This window comes from Lynx rufus, unplaced genomic scaffold (assembly GCF_022079265.1).
Source record: "Lynx rufus isolate CCGP_SWC_20201006 ecotype Redwood Valley unplaced genomic scaffold, mLynRuf1.p SCAF_8, whole genome shotgun sequence".
NCBI lineage: Eukaryota > Metazoa > Chordata > Mammalia > Carnivora > Felidae > Lynx > Lynx rufus.
In genome coordinates, this window is record NW_025814896.1 from 24,308,154 (window position 1) to 24,332,655 (window position 24,502).

The following is a 24,502-nucleotide window of genomic DNA, read 5'->3' on the forward strand; positions in this document are numbered from 1 at the left end:
ACTCTTAAAATGATGGTAAATATTCAGATTCCAGAGACCCCATCCCAGTCTATGATCCCACACTCACACTGCCCACATGCAGGTCGACTGCAGGCTGACAGCGCTAGGTGGAGGAGGGGTGTGCAGTCAGACCCTACGCCCGCGGGGGTTGTGGTGAGGCGCCCCCTCCTGGCTGCCCTAGAGCTCAGGCCCCGCCCTCCCCCACCCCCCTCGCCCCCGCCGCACCACTTCCGGCAGGCGCTGCGCTGCTGGGGGGCGCGGGCGAGGATGGCGGCGGAGAACGAGGCCAGTCAGGAGAGCGCCCTGGGCGCTTACTCGCCCGTGGATTACATGAGCATCACCAGCTTCCCGAGGCTGCCGGAGGACGAGCCGGCGCCCGCGGCCCCTCTGAGGGGCCGCAAGGACGAGGACGCCTTCCTGGGAGACCCCGATACCGGTGAGGCCCGCTGGCCCAGTCCCTGCCCCCTGGGACGTCCCCGGTCCTCCTTCATCTGCGCGGAGCATCACCTCCAGTCTCCATCTCCCTAATTGATCCCCTTCCTCCTGGACCCCTCCCTTCTTCTCCCTTGTCTCTGTTAATTATCTAGTGAGGTTGGAGATGCATTTCTGCTTTGGAGGTTTAGGATGCGACAGGGAAGAATGATGCCAGGGATTGCAGTAGCAGGGATTGGGGTTACCTCTTGGGAAGAACCAACTAAAAAGGAAGGAGTTTTGGAGGGAGGATGCTAAGAAACAGCTGTGATCACCCAGAAGAGGCCGTTCTTTAGTCACAGAGAACAGACTGCAGCAGGATGGGTAGAGGCTAGGTCTTGGGAAGAACTTCCCACAGCCAAGGATTGTGGGAAGGAGAGACCTTAGGGAGCAGCTGAGGATTTCTTCATGTCCCCGGAGGGGTACAGAGGGCATGATTCCCGTCTGTTTGTGAGGGCTAGGTATTGGGAGACAGGGGGATGGACTGCATGACCTCTCAGAGTCCTTGGAGACCAGAGTGCCTTCTCTGCCTTGTGGATTACCTCACCCCTCCCGGAGCCATGGATCAGGCCAGGATGTTAGTAAGGTACCCTGCCCCCTAGGAAGCAGGCTCCAGAATTTTACTGTGTTCTTGGCCCTCTGCAGGGACTGCAAGGGGCAAGAGTAGGGAGGGGGGAGACCTGAGGGCCAAGAGGTCTCTGAGCATTTCTTCCCTAGGGCTCTGCCTCCTATCCATGTGGCCCAGCTCTATCTTCCTCTCCATTCTTCATCCTCCATCCCCCATCCTTCTTTCCCTCAACGTCACTTCCTGGCATTAGAGCATCCTTCTGCTTAACTCTGTCTTCCTCCCAGTGCCTGCACTTGAGCCCTCTTCCTTACCAGCCTGGCAGGCAGATCCTGCTTCTCTGACCCAGTCTTCTCCAGCCTGACCCTTCTGTAGCTATTCCCAGGCTGAAAGCTCCAAACTCTTCCCCCTCCACAACTTCCCAGTCATCTGGCCTTTACTCACAGCCCCTGCCAACCTAACTAGACTGTACCCTACCTGGAGGGGGAGGCTTATGGGCATCACATGTCCAAGCTGCAGATCAAAACTTCTTTTCCAGAGGGAGTAACCCTGGAATCAGGAGGTAACAGGAAGAGTAATGGGAAGATGTGTCCTGGTGGATAACAGCCTGAAACTATGTCCTTTATTCAGGGGTCAGGAGTGCCACTCCTGATCTCAGCACTGGCTTGACTCTGTATGACAGTGGGCAGTCCTATCCTGACCTGGGCCTTAGTTTCCTCTTCTAGCTCAACTGGGGATGTCTATCTCTCTTAACCTAGAGATTGGAAAACCCCTGACATGTTTTCTCCTAGCTCCCTATAAATGTCTTAGCATTTATCAAACCTGTGATTATTTGAGCAGTCATGTGATTACTCCATATTTGTAAGCCCTATGAGGATGGGATCGTGACTGTTTTGTTCACCATCCTTTCTCTACCGTCCAGCACAGTGCTAAGCACTAATAAAAATTGTTGTATGAATAAATGAATGAGATAGATCTCAGGATGAAAGACTAGCAGGGGAGGGAGTACCTTGGGGAGTTAATATAGATTCTGCCCTCATCTGTACAAAACTCCAACAGAGACCCTTGTCACCTGAGTTTCTTGGAACCTGCACCTTATGCCACACTTGTACACTAAAATTCCAAGGACTCTTACCATCATACCTATGTAGTCATTTCAGTGCTTTGTCTCAGAGCACAACTTCTAGGCCCCAAGGCTTCTTTGGCCAGCGGGACTAGCCTGTTGGCTAACATGATCTATGTTATTAACCTGGTGGTGCCACTTACTGGCACTGCCCCATCCTCTTAACCAGGACCTTGGTTGTGCCCAACTAGCCTCTAGCCTGCCACTCCCCAGAACCAAGTGCCAGGTACCCTACAACTGACCCTGGAAAAAGTAGAGCTAAATGGTGACCACTCCAAGGTTGGGGAAATTCTTGACTCTCTCCTGAGCTTCAGGCCCATGTGTTCCTCTTTGTCGCAGGCATCTGCCTCTAGATGTCCTGCAAGTGCCTGACTGTCAGCATGATCTATGTTGAATTTATCATCTCTTCCCCATACCTGCCCTTCCCCCAATGTCATTCTCAATTAGTGACACTGCCATTCGTCCAGTCTCCAAGGTAGAAGCCCAGGAGCTACCCATGATTTCCTTCCTTCCTTTTATTTCCAAATGGTGATCAGATGCTCTCTGTCCTTCCAAGTATCTTGCAGATTCCATCTCATCATCCTGCTACCACTACTGTAGACTAAGCCACCATCCTCTCTTACTTGTATTACCCATAGGCTTCTAGCAACTACCTGCCTCTTCCTCCCCTCTGCCTCCCCAACCCCAATCCATCCACTACCTTGAACTTCTGTCATGTCATTCCTTGGTTCAAAAATCTTTAATGATTCTGCCCTTAAGGAATAAGCAAGCCAGAGATGAACTCAGTTTCTAGCCAAGATATCTTTCCTGAGCTCTAGACTTAGCAAGTCAACTCTGTTCAGTATTCTTTTGTCAGAAACTCAGCTAAAACTGAGCTAATCTTAAAAGAGAATTTTATTTGATAGCATAACTGAAAAATCCAGGGATATGGGGCCTCAAGTATAGCTGGATCAAGGCACCTAAACAGGAATTGGCTTTCATCTTGTGGGTCAACATGTCCCCAGCAGCAACAGGTTTACCCCGTACTATCTTAGCAATCTAGGCAGAAAGAAAGCTTTCCTCTTTCCCAATGCTTCCAGCAATAGAACTAAGTTTTAGTCTCATTGAACTGGTGCTGGTCACATGCCTGTCCCTGAACCAGATACTGTATAGAGGTACCTGTTCTGATGGGCTAGACCTAGGTCATATACTCACTCTGGTCAGGAATGAGAAAATGAGGAATGAGAGAAGGGAGATGGTATTTTCTAAAAGAAAATTGAATGGAAATGGCATCTAAGCAGATAAAAATCAAATGCCTTCTAGGCCAGTTGCCTCCAGACAACTGCTAATGTCCCACAAATTCAGAATCACCAAAATTAAACTCATCATCTTTTTCCCAAAAGACTTATGTCTTCTGATTCCAAACTAACCTTTTCCCAGTGTCCTGCTGTTGCTCTTACATATCAGTAAAATCAATGGTTTTATTGCCCTAGTGCTTACACAGTAAAGTATTCAGTAAATATTTTTGTTGAATAAATGAATAACTTAATGATTGACTGGTGGAATAAAAAGTCTTGCATGAATCTAACTCTAATGAAACCATATCACCTTCACCTCCTGGTCCCTCATAGCTGATTGGAGAAAACATATTTAAGGACAAGCATCAACTAGAATTAGCTTACAAGGTTGGCTTTTGAGTGTGGAAATGGCTCCTGCCTTGTGGAGCAATGGAAAGGAGGTTTTGAGTTACTTGCTTCTGTCATTTATTCATTTTATGACCTTAAGTGGGCAGCATCATCTTTCCCAGTCCCAAGTTTCCTCATCTGCAAAATGGAGAGAATAGGCCTATCTCATAAAGTTATGGGAATGCTTCAGTGAGGGAATGTGTATAAAGAGCTTGGAATATAGTCAGCATCAATAAATACAAGTTCAAAACCATTTCCTGCACTTCTTTTGAAACCTCCAGGGACCAAGGAGAGTTCTGTGCCCACAGTAGGTATTTAACATCTGTTTGTTGAATGAATTCCAGTTTTATTTAAAGACTATGTGGTGCTGGTGCTGTGGAGTAGAGGCAAGCATGATCAGCTGAGGGAGGCTTCCAGAAGACAAGTTTCTTTTTTTGAATAAAAAATGTAAAACAAATTACATGTGTATAGTAAAAAAAAAAAGTGAAGAAAAGTAAAAGTTCTCTTCTCCATTCCTATCTGCCCACAATTTTTCCTTTTTATTTAAAAATATATGGGCGTTCCTGGGTGGCTCAGTTGGTTGAGCATCCAACCCTTGATTTTGGCTCAGGTCATGATCCCAGGGTCTTGAGGTCAAGCCCCACATTGGGCTTCTTGCTGAACATGGAGCCTGCTTATCTCTCTCTCTCTCTCTCTCTCTTTCTCTCCCTCCCTCTGCCCCTCTCCCCAGCTCATGTGTGTACACACTCTTTCTCTCTCTCTACAAGAAAACAATTTTCAGGCTCTGTGCTCACAGCACAGAGATTCTCTCTCTTGGCCCCTCCCCCTCTTGCTCTCTATCCCTCTCTCAAAATAAATAAAAATAAACTTTAAAAGAAAAAGATTTTTAATTAAAAAATAAAATAAAAATAAAAATATATGTATTGATTTAGGGGTGCCTGGCTGGCTTAGTCAGTGGAGCATGAGACTCTTGATCTCGGGGTTGTGTGAGCCCCATGTTGGGTGTGGAGATTACTTAAAAAATAAAATCTTAAAAATATATTTATATGTATTGACTAAAAAAATACATATATGTAATAAAAATTTCAAACAAGAAATTCTCCCACCCCATCTCATTCCTACCTTCAGTATCTTTCCCCAGAAGTAACCACCATAAACGTTTTCTAAAAATTATCTATATATGTATGTGGTTTCTTATTTACACAGAAGAGGGAAGTATGGATTCTGAAGGGTCTTGAATGCCTGGTCAAGGAGCTTGGATTTTCATCATGTTGACATCAATGAACCATGATAGTATTTTAAACAGGAAAGTATAACAATTAGTTTTCAATATTATCCCACAGACTTTTAAAGTGGTTATCCTCCTAGTGCATAGTAGGAGGTGCTCACAAAATATTTATTGAATGAATGAACTTTTTAAAACACATTGTACATATAGCAAGGGTATTAAGGCCAAGGTACCAGGTTATTTTTTTACTGTTCACAAACACCCAGGACCTATAGGCCATTTAGAGAACTGGTTTCAAGGCTAATATGACCCAAAGGAGGAAAACTATGGGATGGAAGAGGGCCTCAGCCCTGGCCAACGTGGAAGGGGGATAGAAGTAGCTAGAGGGTGCCTGGTAGAATCATCTCATGGAATCCTTATGCCCATTTTGGCCAGTTAGGGGTTAGCTCCATTATTAGGTGAGGAAAGTGAGGCTTGTGGCTTGAAGGGACTTACTCATAGTAAGCCAGCAAGTAGTAGCTTGCTCCACTCTTATAGTCAGTCCTCAGATTCATTCTCCAGATAGCCAGAGGAATCTTTCTAAAACACAAAACAGATGTCTTCAGTTCTTGCTTAAAACTCTGCAATGGCCTCCCATGGTTCTTAGGATTAAATCGAAGCTTCTCACTAGGCCCACAAGACCCAGTGCACCTGGCCTAGCCTCCACCATACCACTCTTTCCCCTTGCTCGTTACATCAGAGCCACTCAGGCCTTGGTTACTTTTTTCTAATGTACCAAGCTTATTCCTACCTTAGGGCCTTTGTGCCTGCTGCTCCTTTCTAGAACACTCCACACACTCACCCCTTGCTCTACATATGATGGCTAGCTCCTCCTCATCCCTTAGTTCTCAGCTTAAAAGTCACCTCCCCTGAGAAGCCTTGCCTGATTTCCCCAGCTAAGCAACCTTCAACGTGCACCATTATTCTCTATCATTCCATCCTTCATAGCACTTGCCACAAGTTGTGATGATATACTCCTTTGTTTGTTTATTTTCTTTTCTTTCACTGGTCTGTGAACTCCATGAGGGCAGAAACTGTTTATTCTTTTCCCCTGTATTGAGCAGAGGGCCAGACCCATAGCAGGCCCTCCATATTTGTTGAGTGAGTGAATGGGTAAGCCAAGCAAGGTTGGAAGCCAGGGCCTGTTCATTCAGTTTATATAGCTACCTCCTTGCACAGAAAGCTGGCCCCAGCTGGGGCAGGATCTAGTTTCCAGGGAGGGCTCAAACCCCTTGCACTCCAGGAAGTATTCTTTGCCCTAGGCCCTGGGTCCTGGGTCCCTGGGTGGGTCTCGCTTCCCAGGAAGTTTTGCCTAGGGGCCAGACATCCAGCTTCCTGCTGCCTAGATGGGGGTCCCTGTCTTTCCAGCTGGGACTGCCGCTTCCCCCTTTTGGGGTGCATTGGGGAGATGCTAAAAAGGGCGAGCAGTGCCGTCTAGTGGGGTTTGCTTGACAGGGGCGGGGAGAGAGTCATGCAGAATAGCCCCGCCCTCCAGGCGGGCAGGGCCAGGTAAGAGGTGCCCAGACCTACCCGGCTGCCACCCCACAGACCCGGACTCCTTCCTGAAGTCTGCGCGGCTGCAGCGGCTGCCTTCGACGTCGTCGGAGATGGGCAGCCAGGACGGGTCGCCGCTGCGGGAGACACGCAAGGACCCGTTCTCTGCGGCAGCGGCCGAGTGCTCCTGCCGCCAGGACGGGCTCACAGTCATCGTCACGGCCTGCCTCACTTTTGCCACGGGTGTCACTGTGGCGCTTGTCATGCAGATTTACTTCGGGGACCCTCAGGTGAGGGGGTTGCGTGAGGGCCAGAGGGAGGGAACCGAAGAGGAGGGAGTGAGGAAGTTCTTGAGGAGAACGTGGGGATTGCGGAATGGCTGAGTGCAGGAGGAGGTCAGCAAATGGAAAGGGGAGAGGACAGTGACATGGGAGAGGAAGGCCCCAAAGGGAGGGGCTCAAGGTATGAGGAGGACAGAGCCAGGAAGGCACCTGATCAGGTGAGAGGCACTGGAGGCAATAATGGAAAGAGTCCTAGGGGACAAGAAGGCAGGCCTCGCACCCCCAGCCCCTGCGGAGATTCTGGGGTTGGTGGAGGTGCCTTAAGGGGGCAGGGGTCTCCTACTGCCCCCACCTAGAACCCTTTCCCTTCCCAGATCTTTCACCAGGGTGCCGTGGTGACTGATGCTGCCCATTGCACATCGCTGGGCATCGAGGTGCTCAGTAAACAGGGATCTTCCGTGGATGCCGCTGTGGCAGCAGCCCTGTGCTTGGGGATCGTGGCTCCACACAGTTCTGGCCTGGGCGGGTAAGGAGCTCCCAGCTGTGGAGGTTGGGTTCCCCCAGGCCGCCTTCTGTGTCCTGGTCTGTAGGCCTCACTAGGGGGTCTTTGGGTTTCACTAGAGGGGCAGCTAGGCCCCAACTCCTTGCATTTTGCCTTTCTACATCCAATTTTCCCCCTTTCTCCTTACCTGAGTCAGAGGAGGCATTTTCAGAAGAGTTTTGTTTTGTTTTTGTTTTGTTTTGTTGTGTTTTACTTTGTTGTAACTAGACTTTTGTAAACTACTCTGGTGGGGGTATACTGTCACTAGTTAACACAGGGATACTTTAACTTTCAGGTTTACAGATCCTTAAAACAAATCCCTGTGAGCATGGTTAAGCTATGGAACCTCTATCTTCCAAAAATGTACCCCAGGCTGAGAACTCTTAAAGTTTATTTATTTTGAGAGAGAGAAAGAGAGAGAGCAGGGAGGGGCAGAGAGAGAGGGAGAGTGAGAGAATCCCAAGCTGGCTCCCCCTCTGTCAGGACAAACCCATGTGGGGCTGGAATCTACAAACCAAACCATGAGGTCATGATCTGACCAGAAATTAAGAGTATGAAGCTTAATCACCTGAGCAACCCAAGTGTCCCCAGGCTAAGAATTCTTAAAACAAAGATTACAAACTGGCCACCTATGGGCCATACCAACACACAGACTAGTTTGTTTTCCACACTTAAATTTTTATTTTTTTTTAATGTTTATTTATTTTGAGAGAGAGAGAGTGGGGGAGGGGGCAGAGAGACAGAGAGAGAGAATCCCAAGCAGGCACAGAGCCCAACACAGGGATGGAACCCACAAACTAAGAGATTATGACCTAAGCCAAAATTGAGAGTCGGATATTCAACTGACTGAGCTACCCAAGCATCTCCCACACTTAAAGTTTTTAAAATTTGTTTGCTATTGTTCAGGGCACCTGGGTGGCTCAGTTGGTTAAGCATCCAACTTCAGCTCAAGTCATGATCTTACGGTTCATGAGTTTGAGCCCCATGTCAGGCTCTGTGCTGACAGCTCAGAGCCTGAAGCCTGCTTCTGGTTTTGCATCTCCCTCTGTCTCTGCCCCTCCCCCACTCACGCTCAGTCTCCGTCTCTCTGTCTCTCTCAAAAATAAACATTGAAAAAAATTATTTTTTAATTTGCTTGCTATTGTTAAAAAGTTGAGAATTTTCATAAAAACCCATATTTCTAACATCTCTTTAACAATCGGGAGCCTCGGTAACACTGGGCCCGCATTCCCACATGGCTACAATTGTCTGGAGCTAAATAGCATGATGGGGCTTGTGCTTTCTACTTGGCCATAATTCCTGCCACTCCCTATTGTTTATCTCTCCTGCTCTCTTTATTATGTTACTTGGCTGCAGGCCAACCATCTCAGATGCAACTTCCATCTCAGATGGAAACAAGTCACAGAAAAGGGACAAGCTGACAAAGTCCATATCTTGGCTCCTGCAAGACCAGCCCTGCAGGCCCTACCAAAGAAATTCCCCTTTTGGTTGTATACAGTCTATCCTTACATAATTCAGTCCTGGAAGAGGGAGCAGAGGCATACCATGGAGGCAGGTGCAGGAAGCTGGCAGGGGTCCAGCTATGGTCTAGGGTGGGGGCAGGGGGTAGAACATCTTGCTCTTCCAGTCTCTAGGGTTTCCCTAATCAGGGATTAAAGTCTCCAGTAACAGGCTAGATGAGGTCCATGGTTTCTGGGTCCCCAATCCCCTTGATTTCACTCCCCCACCCTCTTACAGAAGCTGAGTCTCTGAATCCCTGCTGGGGAGAGGGCTCAGACATCTGACTCCAGATGACAGATTTAGCCATCACCACTGGGGGTTGAAGGGTGGCAGGTTAATTGTTTAGAGGGGTAGCATCTTATCAACCTCCCCCTTCTGTGCCTCTCCCAGTGGCGGCGTGATGCTGGTACATGACATCCGACGAAATGAGAGCCACCTAATTGACTTCCGGGAGTCTGCACCAGGGGCCCTCAGGGAAGAGGCCCTGCAGAGATCCTGGGAAACCAAGGTGGGGATGCTGGTGAGAAGAGAGAGTCCGGGGGCGTCTCCCTTCACTGCCCTTCTGCTAACCGAAACATTACTTTGCTGAGTAATTACAGTGGAAATGAGAAAAAGAGTTAAGCAGGATGCTCTTAAGGCTATGAGGAAGAGAGGCAGCTCCCAAAATAAAATAATGAACCAAAAGATCTGGATGGTTGATAATAGGCAATACAGCAACACCTCACTTCTCTGGCGACCTCACCTATCTGGAAACCTGAGCAGCCTGAGACATCGCAAAGTTCCTGCACTATATCTCATACTTCCCATTCTAAGCTTGTTGACTATAACTTTCCCAGCCCACAACCTATTGGAAAATTAAAGAGGTACTGCTAAAGGCAAACCCACTATCCACTGAGAGCAAAGGAAAAAGTAGAAAAATTTGGAAAAATAGTTATTTGGTGCAGTGACAAAAGCCAAACACATGCCTGAGTTATCACAGCTGAGTAATGGTAGTGTGATAACGAAAAGGTTAAATGAAAGTCCCTTGTCCATTACTTTAAAAGGCAGGAGTAGATATAATCCAACAGACAGGTTTCTGTCTAAATTGGTTATGTCTTGGCTCTTAAAAGGGTTTGCTTAATTTATAAATCCCCCAACTATGCTAGATAAAGGACGCCTTTCTGCATTTGCTGATAATAAGTCAGGGAAATGGGAGGGATGCCTGCCGGGGAGAGCTTGTCCCTCCTCTGGGATACTTGGCCTGTGTCTTTCCCCTGTGCCAGCCCCCATCCCTGGCTTGGGGCTCTGCGGAGTTCAGCCCAGCCCCCCGCTTCCAGTGACCTGGTCTCCTCTCTCCCTCACCTGCCCGCCTCGCCCAGCCTGGGCTCTTGGTGGGGGTCCCCGGAATGGTGAAGGGGCTACATGAAGCTCACCAGCTCTATGGCAGGTAAAGACCCTCCCTCTGGGGACCAGGGGCCCCTGCCTGCATCTCTCCTTGGGTGGCCGTCTCCTACCTTCCTTGGATTCTTTCCTTCCCAACTCCACCTCCTAATATCCCCTTCCCTTGCCAGGACTCTCCTTCCCAGGAACCCCCTTGCTCTTCCAGTCTCTGGGTTTTCCCTAATCAGGGATTTAAGTTTCCCCCAGGACCCCTCCTCCTCCCCCCAGGACCTTCTCCACCCCCTGCTCTCCGGCCCCCCCAGGCTGCCATGGTCCCAAGTCCTGGCCTTCGCAGCAGCTGTGGCCCAAGATGGCTTCAACGTGACCCATGATCTAGGTCAGTGGGGCCTGGGGGTTGGGGGGAAGGCATGAGGTTGATGGGAAGGGGAGAAGGAACCTCTGAGATTTGGGGCCCAAGCCAAAAAGCACCTCTCTTCCAGTTTGCTCCTTTGGCTCCCTCCCCACCCATCCTACTCTCACAGGGATGCAGCCTCAAATGAGGGGATCTGGGAAGGGCCCATGTACACCCCCCCCACACACCTTCCCCATAACAGGCTTCTGGGGGACCAGAACTATTAGGGCCAGCCAGTCAGCCACTTCATCTATGGTGCATCTCAGCCCCTAGCCCAGCCTCCTGTCCCTGCTTGCAGCCCGAGCCCTGGCCGAACAGCCTCCGCCCAATGCATCTGAGCGTTTCCGTGAGACATTCCTGCCATTGGGCCACCCGCCACTACCTGGCTCACTGCTGCGTCGGCCTGACCTGGCTGCAGTGCTGGATGTGCTGGGCACCTCTGGCCCCACCGCCTTCTACGCAGGAGGCAATCTTACACTGGAGATGGTGGCTGAGGTGAGCATGTGGGGAGCTCCCCTTGCCCTGAAGGACCCTACTGCAGGAGTATTCTTCCCCTTCCTTCCTTCTCGGTCTTTCTTTCTACATATATTTACTGAGGATTCCATTTACTTGAGATTGTAGAATAGACAAAACCAATCTTTGGTGGTAGAAATCAGATTAGTGGTTGTTTGGGGTGAGAGCAGTTAACTGGGATGCAGCACAAAGAACCCCCTGGGATGAGAGAACTGTTCTGTCTTGATTGAAAGAGGTACCTTTGGGCCCCCCAGGGCTGGTGCCAACCTGTGCAGAGTCTTGTCCTGTCCCTCCCAGGCCTGGTGGAGACTCAGGATCAGCCTCAGCTTCCCTGAGCCCTCAAGCTCACCCTGCTCTTGGGTCTTCTAGGGACTGAGGGAAACCCCTCCTTCACTGGTGACTATCAGGACTTACCAACCAACAGAGACTCTTAGTCTGAGGCAGTAATGGGTTCTGAGAACTATTGTCAGTAGTTAAAAACTCCTAATGGAAAATTATGTTCAAGATGAGGATACACACCAACTCTGTGATTCTGTCATCTGTACCGTTGGAGTGATTATATGTATCTCTGCCATATAGTTATGGGAATTGAATAGATGTGTCATTCATTCTACATTCATAGAGTGCCTGTTCTGCGTCAGACCCTGTGCTGGGCACTGGAGGTATGGTTATATGATAGACGCCCATCTCAAATGGACTTAACTGGGAAGTCCAGCAGAATACTGGCTTTAGGTCTGCTGGGTCCACAGCTCCATCTACATTGTCAGGCCTTGGTCTGTCTGTCTCTCTGTCATGACTCTACTTCTGTTTGAATTCACTCTCTGTCAGATCCTTTCCATACCTACTCCTCACCAGCCATCCTTCCAGCAAACCATCCCAGAGAAAGAGCATTTCTCATTCCAACAGTTAAAGCAAAAACCTCCAGCTTGTATCTCATTGGCCTATCATAGGTCTCATGATTATTCCCAAACCAGTCACTGGCATGGAAAAGGAATGCTCTGATTAGCCAGACCTGGATATACTGGAGAAGGGGATGAAGGAGACTCTAACAAAGACCAGAGCTTTAAAAGAAAAAAACACCAAAGTTGAGTTTAAAAATTTGACCAACAAAGGAACACATATGATGTGTGTGTCATTCAATGTGTAGAACTTCAGTGTGTAGTTCACCAAGGGTGGATTAAAAGTCAGGGGTTTCAAGTACTAAAACTACAAAGAGAGAGAGAGAGAGATTGAGGATTCCTAGTGGTTATGCTAATTTAGGAATGAAAATTACCATGCTGGAAAGGATGGAATGAGCCCATAGGTTTGTTGGTTCATTGGTCAATAGATGCTTGGTTACATCCAATGAGGGTCATTCCTACCAGAATCATCCAGAGTTCATGGTTTTGGAGTAGCTTTAGTTAATTGTAGTGAAATGAAGAATTCAGTTTTGATATCTGTAGGCAAATTCTGCTTTAAGTAGAAAATATTCCTTTAAAAAAAAATAATCTCTGCACCCAATGTGGGGCTTGAACTCAGGACCCCAACAAAAGTTGCAGGCTCTACTGACAGAGCCAGCCAAGTACCCCAGAAAATGTTCATTTTATATAGGCAGAGAGGGTAGTATGTGCAAGGCCATGGAGTCATGAGTTCAGGAACTGTAGTTCACTCAGGTAGCTGTACAGAGGTCACTGGGGAATAGCAGGACATGAGGTGGGAGCATTGGACAGGGGCCAGGTCACAAAGGGCCTTGAATGCCAATCTAAGGAGGTCGTTCATAGAATGTCTGGTACATAGCAGGTGCTCAGTGGTAGTGCTTTTCCCCCTTTCTTTTCCATAGGGTCCCGAGGGCTAATGGGGTCCATAAAGGCCATGATGGAAATTGCAGAAGGCACAAAAGTTAGAAACATCTGATCTGTCTTTGATTCCAAGCATATACCATAGGCCAAGCCCATATGCTTACACTGTGGAGTGTGGATCACAGCTGTGATGGGGTCATTCTCTCCCCTCTAGGCTCAACATGCAGGGGGTGTCATAACTGAGGAGGACTTCAGCAACTACAGTGCCCTCGTGGAGAATCCTGTGTGTGGCGTCTACAGAGGTGACCTCTCTCCCAGCTCTCAGGGTCCCTGCTCAGGAGAAGCCTCCCGGTCCATGGCCACCTCCTTTTGGCCTAGAAATTCCTCCCCATTTTACAGGAGAGAAACTGAGGCAGTGAGCTGCCTGGCCAGCCAACTGTTGAAGGAAGCCAGAGCCAGCCCACCTCCTGAAGTAGTCATGGGGTCAGTTACCCCAAGTATTTAGGATATGGGGAGGGAGGTCTGGCCAAAAGTTCAGGCCTGGAAGTTGGGGTTCTGGCCATAAGTTTTCTTGATTTGGGCTCTATGTTGCCTCAGCCCCACTCTCACTGTTGTGTACTTCCTAAGAAGAATTCATAAGGCCAGAGTCCATCTAAATTCATATTGAACAAACCTTTGAAGACAATTATAAACCTGTCCCCTCATTGTGTCAAAAGGAAACTGAGGCCCAGGGACAGAATGGAACTTAACCTGCCAAACTCAAAACTAGAGGAATCCCAAAAGCCAAGCCTATGATGTGGATGAAATCCATGTTTGCTGAACCCAAAGTGGTGGTTTCCTGGGTCCCTCAGAAGGTTCTCAGGTTCTCTCCCCTCCTGGAGGTCTGGATCACCTTGAACCCCAGGAGGGGTTACCTCTGAGTTCAGGTTTCCAGGCCTCAATTTCTAGCCTGATTCTTCTACCAGAGGTGGTAGTGTATGAAGACCTGGGTTTGAGTACTAGCTGTCCGATTCACCTTGAACAAGTCACTTCCCACTGTGAGCTGTGGTTCCCTCCTAAAAATGGAGATAGTACCCTTGAGGGGTGCCCATGAAGATTTGATGAGGTGTTATCAGAAGCTGCCCTGATCAGAATGGATGCTGAATTCTTATTTGATTTTACAAATCCCCTCCCCAGCCTGGGTTCTCTTGCCAATGCCAGTACCTTGAGATTGTCTCTTACAAACTTGGACCAGCTGCCTCTCTGTGCCTCCGTTTCCTCACCTGTAAAATGAGGATGATAACATTACCCATTGTGGGGGTTAAATGAGTTAATCAGTTAATGTTATATGTCAGGTATTATCATTATTCCTTTGATGTCCAAACATCTAATAACAGGGGCCTCAAATAGGAAGAGGAGATTGCTGCTCCCAAGAAGTTTTAGGGGTGGGACCATGATGGGCCCTGAATAGTATCCTGGTCTGTGGGAGGAGCTAAAAGGAGTTCTGGACATCTGGACACCTGTCCCTGCTCTGCCTGCAATGTGCCTCTGGGCAGACTACAGTTCTCTTGAGCCTTAGTTTCCTTGTGCAGAAGAGGAAACTGAAGACCAGTGTTCTGAGTTGGAGTCCTGGCCCTGCCCTTGACTTGCCATGTGAACTTGTGTGGGTCCCTTTGCCTCTCAATACTTTGCCTCTCAGCACAGTTTCCCTGTCTGATGAGGAGTTCAGTGCAGGGGTCTCAGCCTACGTGATAGTGGGATATGGAGATGCCTTGACCCCTCCCCTGCCATCTGGTCATTTCCATTTTTTTTCCAGGCCACCTGGTTCTCAGTCCCCCACCCCCGCATACAGGGCCTGCCCTCATCAGTGCTCTCAACATCCTTGAAGGCTTCAATCTTACCACCCTGGTGTCCCGGGAACAGGCTCTTCACTGGGTGGCAGAGGCAAGGCCGACCCCTCCACCCTGCCCTGGGTCTTGGTACACTGGGAGTGGGGGGATGGGTTACTGCCGTGGGGCAGGACTAAATCACCTCCAGGTTTTCTCACATGAGGATCAAAAGTGTGGGTCCTGGGAGGAGCCTGGCAGCCTCTTCCACACCCCTATTATATTTTCAGACCCTGAAGATTGCATTAGCCCTGGCCAGCAGACTGGGAGATCCTGTCTACGATTCTACCATCACTGAGAGCATGGATGACATGCTCAGGTGGGTCCCAGGGCAGGACCCTCAGGGCTGCAGAAGTGGTGGTGGATGTGAGGAAAGGATCAGATGAAAAGCAGCTGGTAAAGCAAGAAGACCTGGAGTCCCAAGACAATTTTAGCTCAGCTCCAACTCATAGTGTGACACTGGTTGCCTCACCCTGCACCTACCTCAGTTTCCCCATCTGTACAATGAGTTGGCCCTCAAAACCTTTTTTACCCTAGCAGGGCACCTATTGGGGCCCATCTGGGCCCCCTTTGGAGTGGAAAAAGAAAGCCTAGTAACAATGAAAAATCTCCAAGCAATTACTGGAGGTGATGGGAATTTTTACATTATACATACATTATACACTATAATGTATCCACATTAGCAGCATAATATTGTAAGACTGTGGGTCCTGGTCAGACTGACTCAGTTCAAATCCCAACTTCACCATTCACTAGCTGTACAGGATTGGACAAATTTAAATTCTGTAAGTCTGTTTCCACAAGGGGGCCTGACAATAATGGTGCCAACCTCATGAGGTTGTGGTACAGATTAAATAAGGTCATACATGCAAAGCACTGAGCACATTGTCTGGCACATAATAAGTATTCAACAAATATTAGTAGTAGTAACCGGCAATATGAGTGGGTAAAGAACGGTTACTATTTAATTGCTACTATACCTGACCAAAAGGCTAGCTAAGGAAAAAACCAGAAACCAAAAATATACTTAACATAAATTTGTTTTATTACTCAAACAACTCTATGAATTAAGTTGGAAACAATGAAACTAAATGAATAGCTTATAATTAAAAAGCAAAAAGAGCAGCAACCAAAATCAATAAGCAGTTCAAAGCCATAAGAGTGAAGTCTAAAAACAAAGCCTCTCTCCCCTCACCCAATCCACCTGAAACAAAGCCCTCTCTGCCTCTTCTGTGTGGCCACCAGCCTTTATGGTTGAAAACTGAATGAAAATCTTTAATAATCCTTAGTAACTTGTCATTCTCTAATCAACTACAATAACCAAACCAACAGTTATTAAGTAAGAAACCCTCTGTCAAACTTTAAAACGTCTGGAAAATTGCATGTTGTTTTCAATTTAGCTCTAACACACACACACACACACACACACACACACACACACACACACCTATATTAAATTCATTCAAGTAATTTCATCCAATAAATAGTTACTAAGGGCTTATATACCAAGTCTTCCCCCACAAAATTCTAATAGTAACTAAAGATCCCTGTATATAAAATTTTCCTCTGACTAAACTCTTAATAAAACTTCAGTTCCAAACTAAAAACATTAGATTAAATGAATTGTTTGTTCATTCGAAACAAATATTATGTGAGCATCCACTATGCCCCAGGTACTTTCAAGAGGAGGATTAACTGAGTAAATGAAATCAAGTAACTAAAAGACTCTTGGTTTAAGCACTAAATAAAAGTTGGCTCTAGGAGGGAATCTGAATGACACCTAAATAAATTCAGTCAGTCCAATAACACTTTCCTGGATATTTCCCATATGTTCAGAATAAGAGATTCTGCTCTCATAGACCTAACAGTCCAGTGGGGGAGGCAGACATTAATCAAATTGCACAAACAGGCATCACAATGTGGTAGGTGGGGTGTAATGAGAGCCTGCTGTGTATTCATCTCCTGCCCCTGTCTTTTCAGCAAGGTGGAAGCTGCGTACCTCCGGGGCCACATCAATGACTCCCAGGCGGCTCCTGCTCCACTCCTGCCTGTCTACGAGCTGGATGGGGCTCCCACGGCTGCCCAGGTGCTGATCATGGGCCCTGATGACTTTATCGTGGCCATGGTCAGGTATGCCAGCTCAGACTCAGAACCTGGCACTGGGGATCGTCTGGACCAGGAAGGGTTGGGGGCTGGATGGGGGTGAGGGCGGCCTCAGGGCTCACCTGGCCCAACCTCCACCCCCAGCTCCCTGAACCGGCCCTTTGGCAGTGGCCTCATCACTCCCTCGGGGATCCTGCTCAACAGCCAGATGCTAGACTTCTCCTGGCCCAACAGGACTGCTAACCACTCTGCTCCCAGCCTGGTAGGGCCTTGCTTCCCTCCTCCCCTGAGAACCTTGAGGCTAGGTAGAAAGTGTAGCAGTATGACTGTGCCTCCTTCCCTACTTCCTCTAGGAACTTCTACTATAAAGGAACCCAAAACAAGGTGTCCACTTCATTCCCAGCCCAAGTCTGGGGCTTGGAGCCTGGTGGGCCTGAAGAAGCTTCATCCCATTCTGTCCTTGTCTCACTATATGACCTAGGGAAAGTCTTGCCCCCTTTCTTGGCCTCAGTTTCTTCATCTGTACAATAAGGATATTAGCCCCCATTTGATTCTTTGGCACTTTTCAGCACAATGGTCTACAATTGTGGGATGCTGAGCTGATGGGGCTCAGCCCTCTTGTTGGTCAAAAGAGGAAAGAGATAGGAATTATGGTCTAGTTGGAGGCTAGTATTCTTACATCCTGTGAGCTGGGACCCTGGCAGGATGAAGACAGAGATGACCAGGGTGTAGATTATCCTGTTCTTCCTCTTGGCCATCTTTCTTGGCTTGGTCCCCTCCCTTGCCACCCATCGTATCTCCATAGCAATTCAGTGGGGCCATGATCCACCTTAGTTATCCAGGAACCCTGCCCATTTCACAGACAGCAAACTGTGGCCTGGGAAGGGACCAGTCCCCCATGAAAACTTACCCCACCTCTTATCCCCCTGTGGTCTCGGTCCTCTGACACAGGAGAATTCGGTGCAGCCAGGGAAGCGACCACTGTCTTTCCTGCTGCCCACTGTGGTCCGGCCGGCAGAGGGGCTCTGTGGGACCTACCTCGCACTGGGGGCCAATGGAGCTGCCCGGGGCCTCAGCGGCCTGACCCAGGTGAGGTTTCCTCCATGGTAGGCCCTTTGTGGCCAGCAGCCAAGCTGTGGCCTGGACTGTAGATGTGCCTCATGTCTCTGTCTTGTTCTCATCCCTAGCTCAGCAAACATAGGCCAAGGCTGCTTTGTTACAAAGTCATGTCCCAGTATTCATCCTGGATACTAGGGACATAGGCTATGCTGAGTTACTTAGCCAAAATGGAGCCCTGAAGCTCCCTGTCTTCCAGGTTGCATAGAAAATCATGGGCCAGTGGAACTGGAAGGTGATATAGCATCTGGGCTGCCTAGGTTCTGTCAACCTCAAGTCCCATGATGCCTCTACTCAGCATCTGAAGAGATAAGCAACTCTCTTTAGGGTCTGATTTTGAAAGGAAGAACCTAAAGTTCTCCAAAATGTCTCACAACAGTTACACAGATGTTTTAAGCACCTGATATATATGCCAGGCACATACTTTGGCAGGTAGTGAGTTAATTAGCCTGAGCTTTGGAAGCAGACAGCCCTGGGCCCCAGTCCAAGTGCTGCTAATTTCTAACTGTGTGATCTCCGGGAATTCACTTAACCTCTCTGAACCTCAGTCTCCTCATATGTAAAATGAAGATAATAACAAGAGAAAACATTTATGGAATTCTTACTAAGTGCCAGGAATGGTGTTACATGTGTTAATTCTTTTAGCCTTCTCAACTTTGGAAGGAATCCTTATTTCTACTTTGTATATGAGGAAACTAAGACCCAGAGAAGTTAAGAAGTTAGGTCCAGTTTACTAAGAATGGGCAGGCAGTTTGGTTTGAGAGCCTACCCACACAACCACTAAGCTAAAAGTACTCACATTGTGCCCTAGACTATCCCCAGCTATTAACCCTGTCCTGGCCAGGGAAAAGGGAGGAGAGCCCTGGGCTGGATTATAGGAGACTGACTGCTAGTGGTGCCTCTTCCTTGGCTCTCTCTAAACTCTGGAGTGAGTTACTTTCCCTTCCTGGCCCTCAGTTTCCCCCTCTTTGAAATGGGGATGGCCATCACAGCCCTGCCTCTCTTCTGAGGCTGTTCGGATGACACCCCTAGTGTAAGGTTTCTAACTAGAAGTCCAGCTAAGGAGTGAGACCTGGGGAGTCCTGAATCCCCATCTCTGGGGCAGCCCTGACTTCTATCTCTTGGCTGCCCACAGGTTTTGCTGAATGTCCTGACCTTGAACCGGAACCTGAGTGACAGCCTGGCTCATGGCCGTCTGCATCCAGACCTGCAGTCTAACCTTCTGCAGGTGGACAGTGAGTGCACGGCAGAGATCCCCAGGGGGTGGGCAAGGAGCTGGGTGGAGAAGGGGTCTCCTCCCAAGGGTTCCCCCACCTATACCAGCATAACTCCCTGCCAGTGAAAGTTTGGTTTCTTCCAATGAACTCCTTTGAAACAGTAAAAGATCTGGGGATTGGAACCAGTTCTGTCATTTCCGGGCTGTGCAGCCTTGTGAAATGCATGTCTCCACTCTGAGCCTCAGTTTTCTCATTTGTAAAATAAGATACAGTTGTTCAGTCTGCAAACCATTCATTCAGTAGTTTGTATTGAATACCTACTGTGTGCCAGGCATTATGCTCAGGATACAGCATTTACAGGCAGACAGGAAAAGAAATAATCAAAGAAATATGAGAAAGCAAAATAAATGCTCTGTGGGCTGACATATAGGACTGATTTGATAACTTGAGAAGGCTTCTCTTGGGTGACATTTCAGCTGAGATCTGAAGAGTAAGAAGGAGCCCCACCATGCAAAGAACAGGGGCGGGTTTTGTAGGCCAAGGGAACAGATGCAATTCAGGGCAGGAGTGGGCTCGGCATGTCTTAGGAGTAGAAAGGAGACTGGGGTAAGTGCAACTGATGTGAGGTCAGAGAGGCAGGCAGAGGCCACATCATGGACCTTATAGGTTACGGTGAGAAAATGGACTTTCCTTTAAGAATGACTGGGGCTTAATTGTAGACACAGCTTATTTTTTGTTGTTGTTTTTGTTTTTAATTTTTTTAATGTTTATTTTTGAAGGAGAGAGAGAGAGAGAGAGAGAGAGAGACCAAGTGTGAGTGGGGGAGGAGCAGAGAGATAGGGAGACACAGAATCCGAAGTGGGGTCCAAGCTCTGAGCTGTCAGCATAGAGCCTGATGCGGGACTCAAACCCACAAGCTATGAGATCATGACCTGAGCTGAAGTCAGACACTCAACCTACTGAGCTACCCAGGCGCCCAAACATAGCTTAATTTTGTAAGTGGGAAAGTATGTGCAGGTTTGAGGAGTTTTTATTACAACAGACAATGTATTATACAAGTCCAAAAGGGATAGAGTATTGAATGAGACATGGTCCTTGCCTGCATGGTATTATCATCCCCATTTTACAGATAAAGAAACTGAGGCCCACAGAGGTTATAAAGTAGTCAAAGATCAGCAGTAAGTGACAGAATTGAGATTAGAATATATACCTGGCTGATAACAAAGACTCTGTTCTTTACTGCCTGTCTCCTAGAGTGAAGCACATTAGAAGCCACAGACCTAAATCCTCAGCAGTCACAGCCTGTGGTTTGGCTGGTGACACTCTGGATCCCAAATGATGATAATGAGGCTATCCCAACTAATAGCTTCTGGTGTCTATTGAATGTGAGGCTGTACACTAAGTTACTTGGGGGGGGGGTTGGTTCATCCTACCCACCCTTGAGAGGCTTATGGTCTATGACAGGAACATGAGGAGTAGGCTTGGCCAAAGGAAAGTTCATCCACTGGGGTTTCTGGGAGGCTTTATGGAGGAGGTGACAACTGGGCATTGGAGTAGGAGCAGGAATTTGGCATGTAAGGGTAAAGAACCTTCTGGACAAATGGGCAAAAGCCAGAAAGAATGGTTCAGAGAGCAGCCAGGAGGCCTGCTGGACTAGAGACATTGTTTCCTAAACTTAAGAATTTATCCAGCACCTTCTTGAATTTTGCCATATTTGTACACCATCTAAACCATTATTTACATATGTGTATCTATACATGTACTTCTTTTTCAGTGTAAGTGTATTTTAAAGGTAAATCTCATATCATAATCACAATTGGAAAAAATAACATCATTTGCCACAAATAAAAGGTAAATAGCTATAAAAAGTCAACTGTTTTTAGATTTTAGGTGGATATTGTTGCCCCAGAAGGCATTGTAGAGATGTTAGAGGCTGAAATATGGAGAACAAACATAGGGTTACTGGAGGGGTTGTGGGAGGGGGAATGGGCTAAATGGGTAGGGGACATTAGGGAACCTACTCCTGAAATTGTTGCACTATATGCTAATTTGGATGTAAATTAAAAAAATAAAATTAAAAAAAAAAAAGTGTTAGAGGCCAGGAGCTCCTCAGTGGCTCAGTCGGCTAAGTGTCCAACTTCAGCTCAGGTCATGATCTCGTGGTTCATGGATTCGAGCTCCACATCAGGCTCTGTGCTGACAGCTCAACAGAGCCTGGAGCCTGCTTCAAAGTCTGTGTCTCCCTCTCTCTCTGCCCTTCCCCCGCTCGCACTCTGTCTCAAAAATAAATAAACACTGAAAAACAAAAAGAAATGTTAGAGGCCATACTAAAACTTAGTCCTTGCCATTATCCAAAGGATTAAAAGGGACCCATAAAGGAAATACATTTCTGACTCAGTGATTCAATGCTATTCGGTGTTGTATCTTTACCTCAAGAACTACCCTAAATTATCCCATTTGAGGAAATAAGAAAACCATATCTTTGTTGAGGAGCCGTAGTAGGTGAGGTTACAGGGCTTATCATGGAGGTCCATGTTAAGAAGCATGGTTTCCATCCACTTGAGTAGAGGTGGGATAGACCTGATATGTTTTACGTAGAGGAAATGGATTGAAGAGGGGAGAATTTAAGTTGGAGAAACAGAAACAACTAGAATAATGGGTCAGGCAAGAGATGGTGAGGACCTGAACTTATGTAAGAGGGTGGGGATTTCTTCATTTATCCAGTAAACACTTTAACATTTTCTATGTCTTCACCCAGTTCTAGGCACTGAAGATCAATAGTGAACAAGACAACATCCTTGACTTCAAAAAGCTTATAATCTAATGGAGAGAGACATAGTAAACAAATAAACAAACAGGTAGCAATAAGCACTTTGAAAGAAAATAAAGCAAGGTAAAGATGACAGGGCTGCTACTTTAGATAGCGGTCAGGTAAGTTCTCCTTGAAGATTGGAATGAAGTAAGGAAGCCAGTCTCATGACTATCTAGGAGGAGAACATTCTAGACAAATAGAACAGCAAGTGCAAAGCCCTGAGGTAGGAGCATGTTTGGCCTACCTGAGGGCAGCAAGGAGGCTAAAGCAGAGGTAAGCAAGGGAGAGAGTAGAAAGAAGTGAGGACAAGAGTTTAGAGAGGTAGTGAGGTCCCAGATGATGTTGTGCCTTAGAGGCCCTGGTAAGGACTTTGGATTTTATTCTAAGAGTCATCAAAGCTATTGGAAGTTTTGAGAAGGGGAGGTGAGTGGTCTAATGGTTTAAAAGGATTCCATTTACCTGTATGAAAGCAGGACTGGAACCAGAAAGACCAGTCAGTGGGCTATGCAGTAATGGCTGCATCCTGGCTATCCTGGCAAGTGATGATGGCAGCTTGGCCTAGGCCGCTAGAGATGAAGAGCTCAAAGCCCTTTGTGCAATGTTAAGAATGACCGTATGTTATCGATCATATACTATATGCAAGGCTCTGAGCTCTGTGCTTTCTGTGTATTATCTCCTTTAATCCCTATAACAACGTTGTGTGTTGTTTTCATATAATCTGTATTTTATCCATGAGGAGGCTGAGGCTCAGAGAGGTAAAGCAATTTGCCCAAGGTCACGCAGCTCCTCAGTGGGGCATCCAAGACCACGACTCGGGTCTGACCACAGGACTCCTGCGCCAGTGCTCTGAACACTCTGAATGTGTATATGTTGGGGGGTGGTTTTCAGGTGAGTTCACAGAGGAAGAGATTGAGTTCCTGGAAGCCAGGGGTCACCATGTGGAGAAGGTAGATGTCTTATCCTGGGTCCATGGCAGCCGGAGAACCAACAACTTCATCATTGGTGTGAAAGACCCTCGGAGCCCAGACGCAGCTGGAGCCACCATCCTGTAGAGCAGCAGGGTGGGGTGGGGGTCTCTGCTCCCCACCTTTGCATGTTCTTAGAGTCCCTCCTTCTCCCAGGTTTGGTCTCAGGGGAACCCCAGGGATGCCCCCAGATCATGGGCCAGAGGGGATGCTTAACAAACCCTATCCGAGAGTAACTGGAAAATTCTCTATCCAGAGGCCTGTGGTGGTGGTGGTGGCGGTGGTGGTGGTGAGTGTCAGTGTCCACAACCAGGCAGACAGGGCCTTGAGGAGTCAGACTGTCTGCCTCCTTTGCTTCAGCCATGCTGGCCCAGAGCTTAGGGATGTGCTTGCAAAACCTTCTCAAGGGTCCTCACAACCCCAACATCTCCAATCTGGCCTGACCTGGACCTTGTCTTCCAGCTCCCTTCTCCTGTCCCCAGCCTCATTTCTTAAATGACTAGGATTTTTTAAATGGACCATCCTGGGGAGGGGGTGCTCCTCTCTTCCTCCCACCAAGTTGAGGTGGGGCCTTGCATCTGGGGGTTCCCAGGTTGTGGGTAGGGGTGGGGGTGGGGACCAGCTCAGGGGCTTCTATTTGCAAAGGGGAATTAAAGAAGACTATTGCTTAACCATGGCTCTTGATTGATTTATATTTGGCTATGTTGGGAGTGGGAGAAAGTGAAATAGTACAAAAGCAGCTACAGCAATTTGTTTACTATTTGTTTCCTAAATTAGATATTTTGGGTATTTCCTTCATATCTTGGTTAAGATATGAAGCTTCCTGATTTAAAAACTTACTACAGGGGTGCCTGGCTGGCTCAGTCAGTAGAGCATGTGACTCTTGATCTCAAGGTCATGAGTTTGAGCCCCATAATGGGACTAGAGCCTACTTAAAAATAAACAAATAAATAAATGTTTTTTTTTTTAAGTGAAAAAAACATACTACAAAGTTAACAGTAATCAAAACAGTGTGGTACTGACATGAGGCTGGACATAATTGGAATAGGATTGAAAGTCTAGAAATAAACCTATATATCTATGATCAATTGATTCTTTTAATTTTTATTTTTTTGTTTTTGGAGAAAGAATGAGCAGGGAAGGGGACAGAGGGAAAGAGAGAATCTTAAATAGGGCCCATGCTCAGTGTAGAGCCTGATGAGGGGCTTGATCCCAAGACCCTGGGATATGACCTGAGCTGAAATCAAGAGTTAGATGCTCGGGGCACCTGGGTGTCTCAGTTGGTTGAGCTTCCGACTTCGGCTCAGGTCATGATTGCACGGTCTGTGAGTTTGAGCCCCGCGTCGGGCTCTGTGCTGACAGCTCGGAGCCTGGAGCCTGCTTTGGATTCTGTGTCTCCCTCTCTCTCTGCCCCTGCCCTGCTCATGCTCTGTCTCTCTCTGTCTCAAAAATAAAT

General features: G+C 47.6%; 1 protein-coding gene across 2 annotated transcripts; it reads left to right on the top strand.

The window, feature by feature from the left end:
* Nucleotides 1-267: 267 nt before the first annotated feature.
* Nucleotides 268-23,639, top strand: GGT7 (gamma-glutamyltransferase 7). 2 transcript variants are annotated; one of them, XM_047069369.1, is made up of 15 exons: nucleotides 268-436; nucleotides 6,639-6,874; nucleotides 7,240-7,391; nucleotides 9,297-9,414; nucleotides 10,265-10,332; nucleotides 10,589-10,662; nucleotides 10,976-11,172; nucleotides 13,183-13,270; nucleotides 14,764-14,891; nucleotides 15,064-15,152; nucleotides 16,814-16,963; nucleotides 17,081-17,198; nucleotides 17,888-18,025; nucleotides 19,188-19,287; nucleotides 22,970-23,639. In XM_047069369.1, exons 1-15 carry the CDS (start codon nucleotides 268-270, stop codon nucleotides 23,131-23,133), a joined length of 1,989 nt encoding a protein of 662 aa, XP_046925325.1. In that variant the 3' UTR covers nucleotides 23,134-23,639. The 2 variants fall into 2 exon arrangements, with proteins under 2 accessions (XP_046925325.1, XP_046925326.1); XM_047069370.1 differs by having other exon boundaries at nucleotides 19,188-19,280; nucleotides 22,970-23,032.
* Nucleotides 23,640-24,502: the final 863 nt, after the last annotated feature.

Excerpts from the sequence above, each read along its gene's own strand:
- GGT7 (XM_047069369.1), top strand. The coding sequence starts at position 268 with ATGGCGGCGGAGAACGAGGCCAGTCAGGAGAGCGCCCTGGGCGCTTAC. Across the intron at positions 11,173-13,182 it reads CACTGGAGATGGTGGCTGAG|GCTCAACATGCAGGGGGTGT; the intron begins GTGAGCATGTGG and ends TCTCCCCTCTAG. Across the intron at positions 14,892-15,063 it reads CTCTTCACTGGGTGGCAGAG|ACCCTGAAGATTGCATTAGC; the intron begins GCAAGGCCGACC and ends TTATATTTTCAG.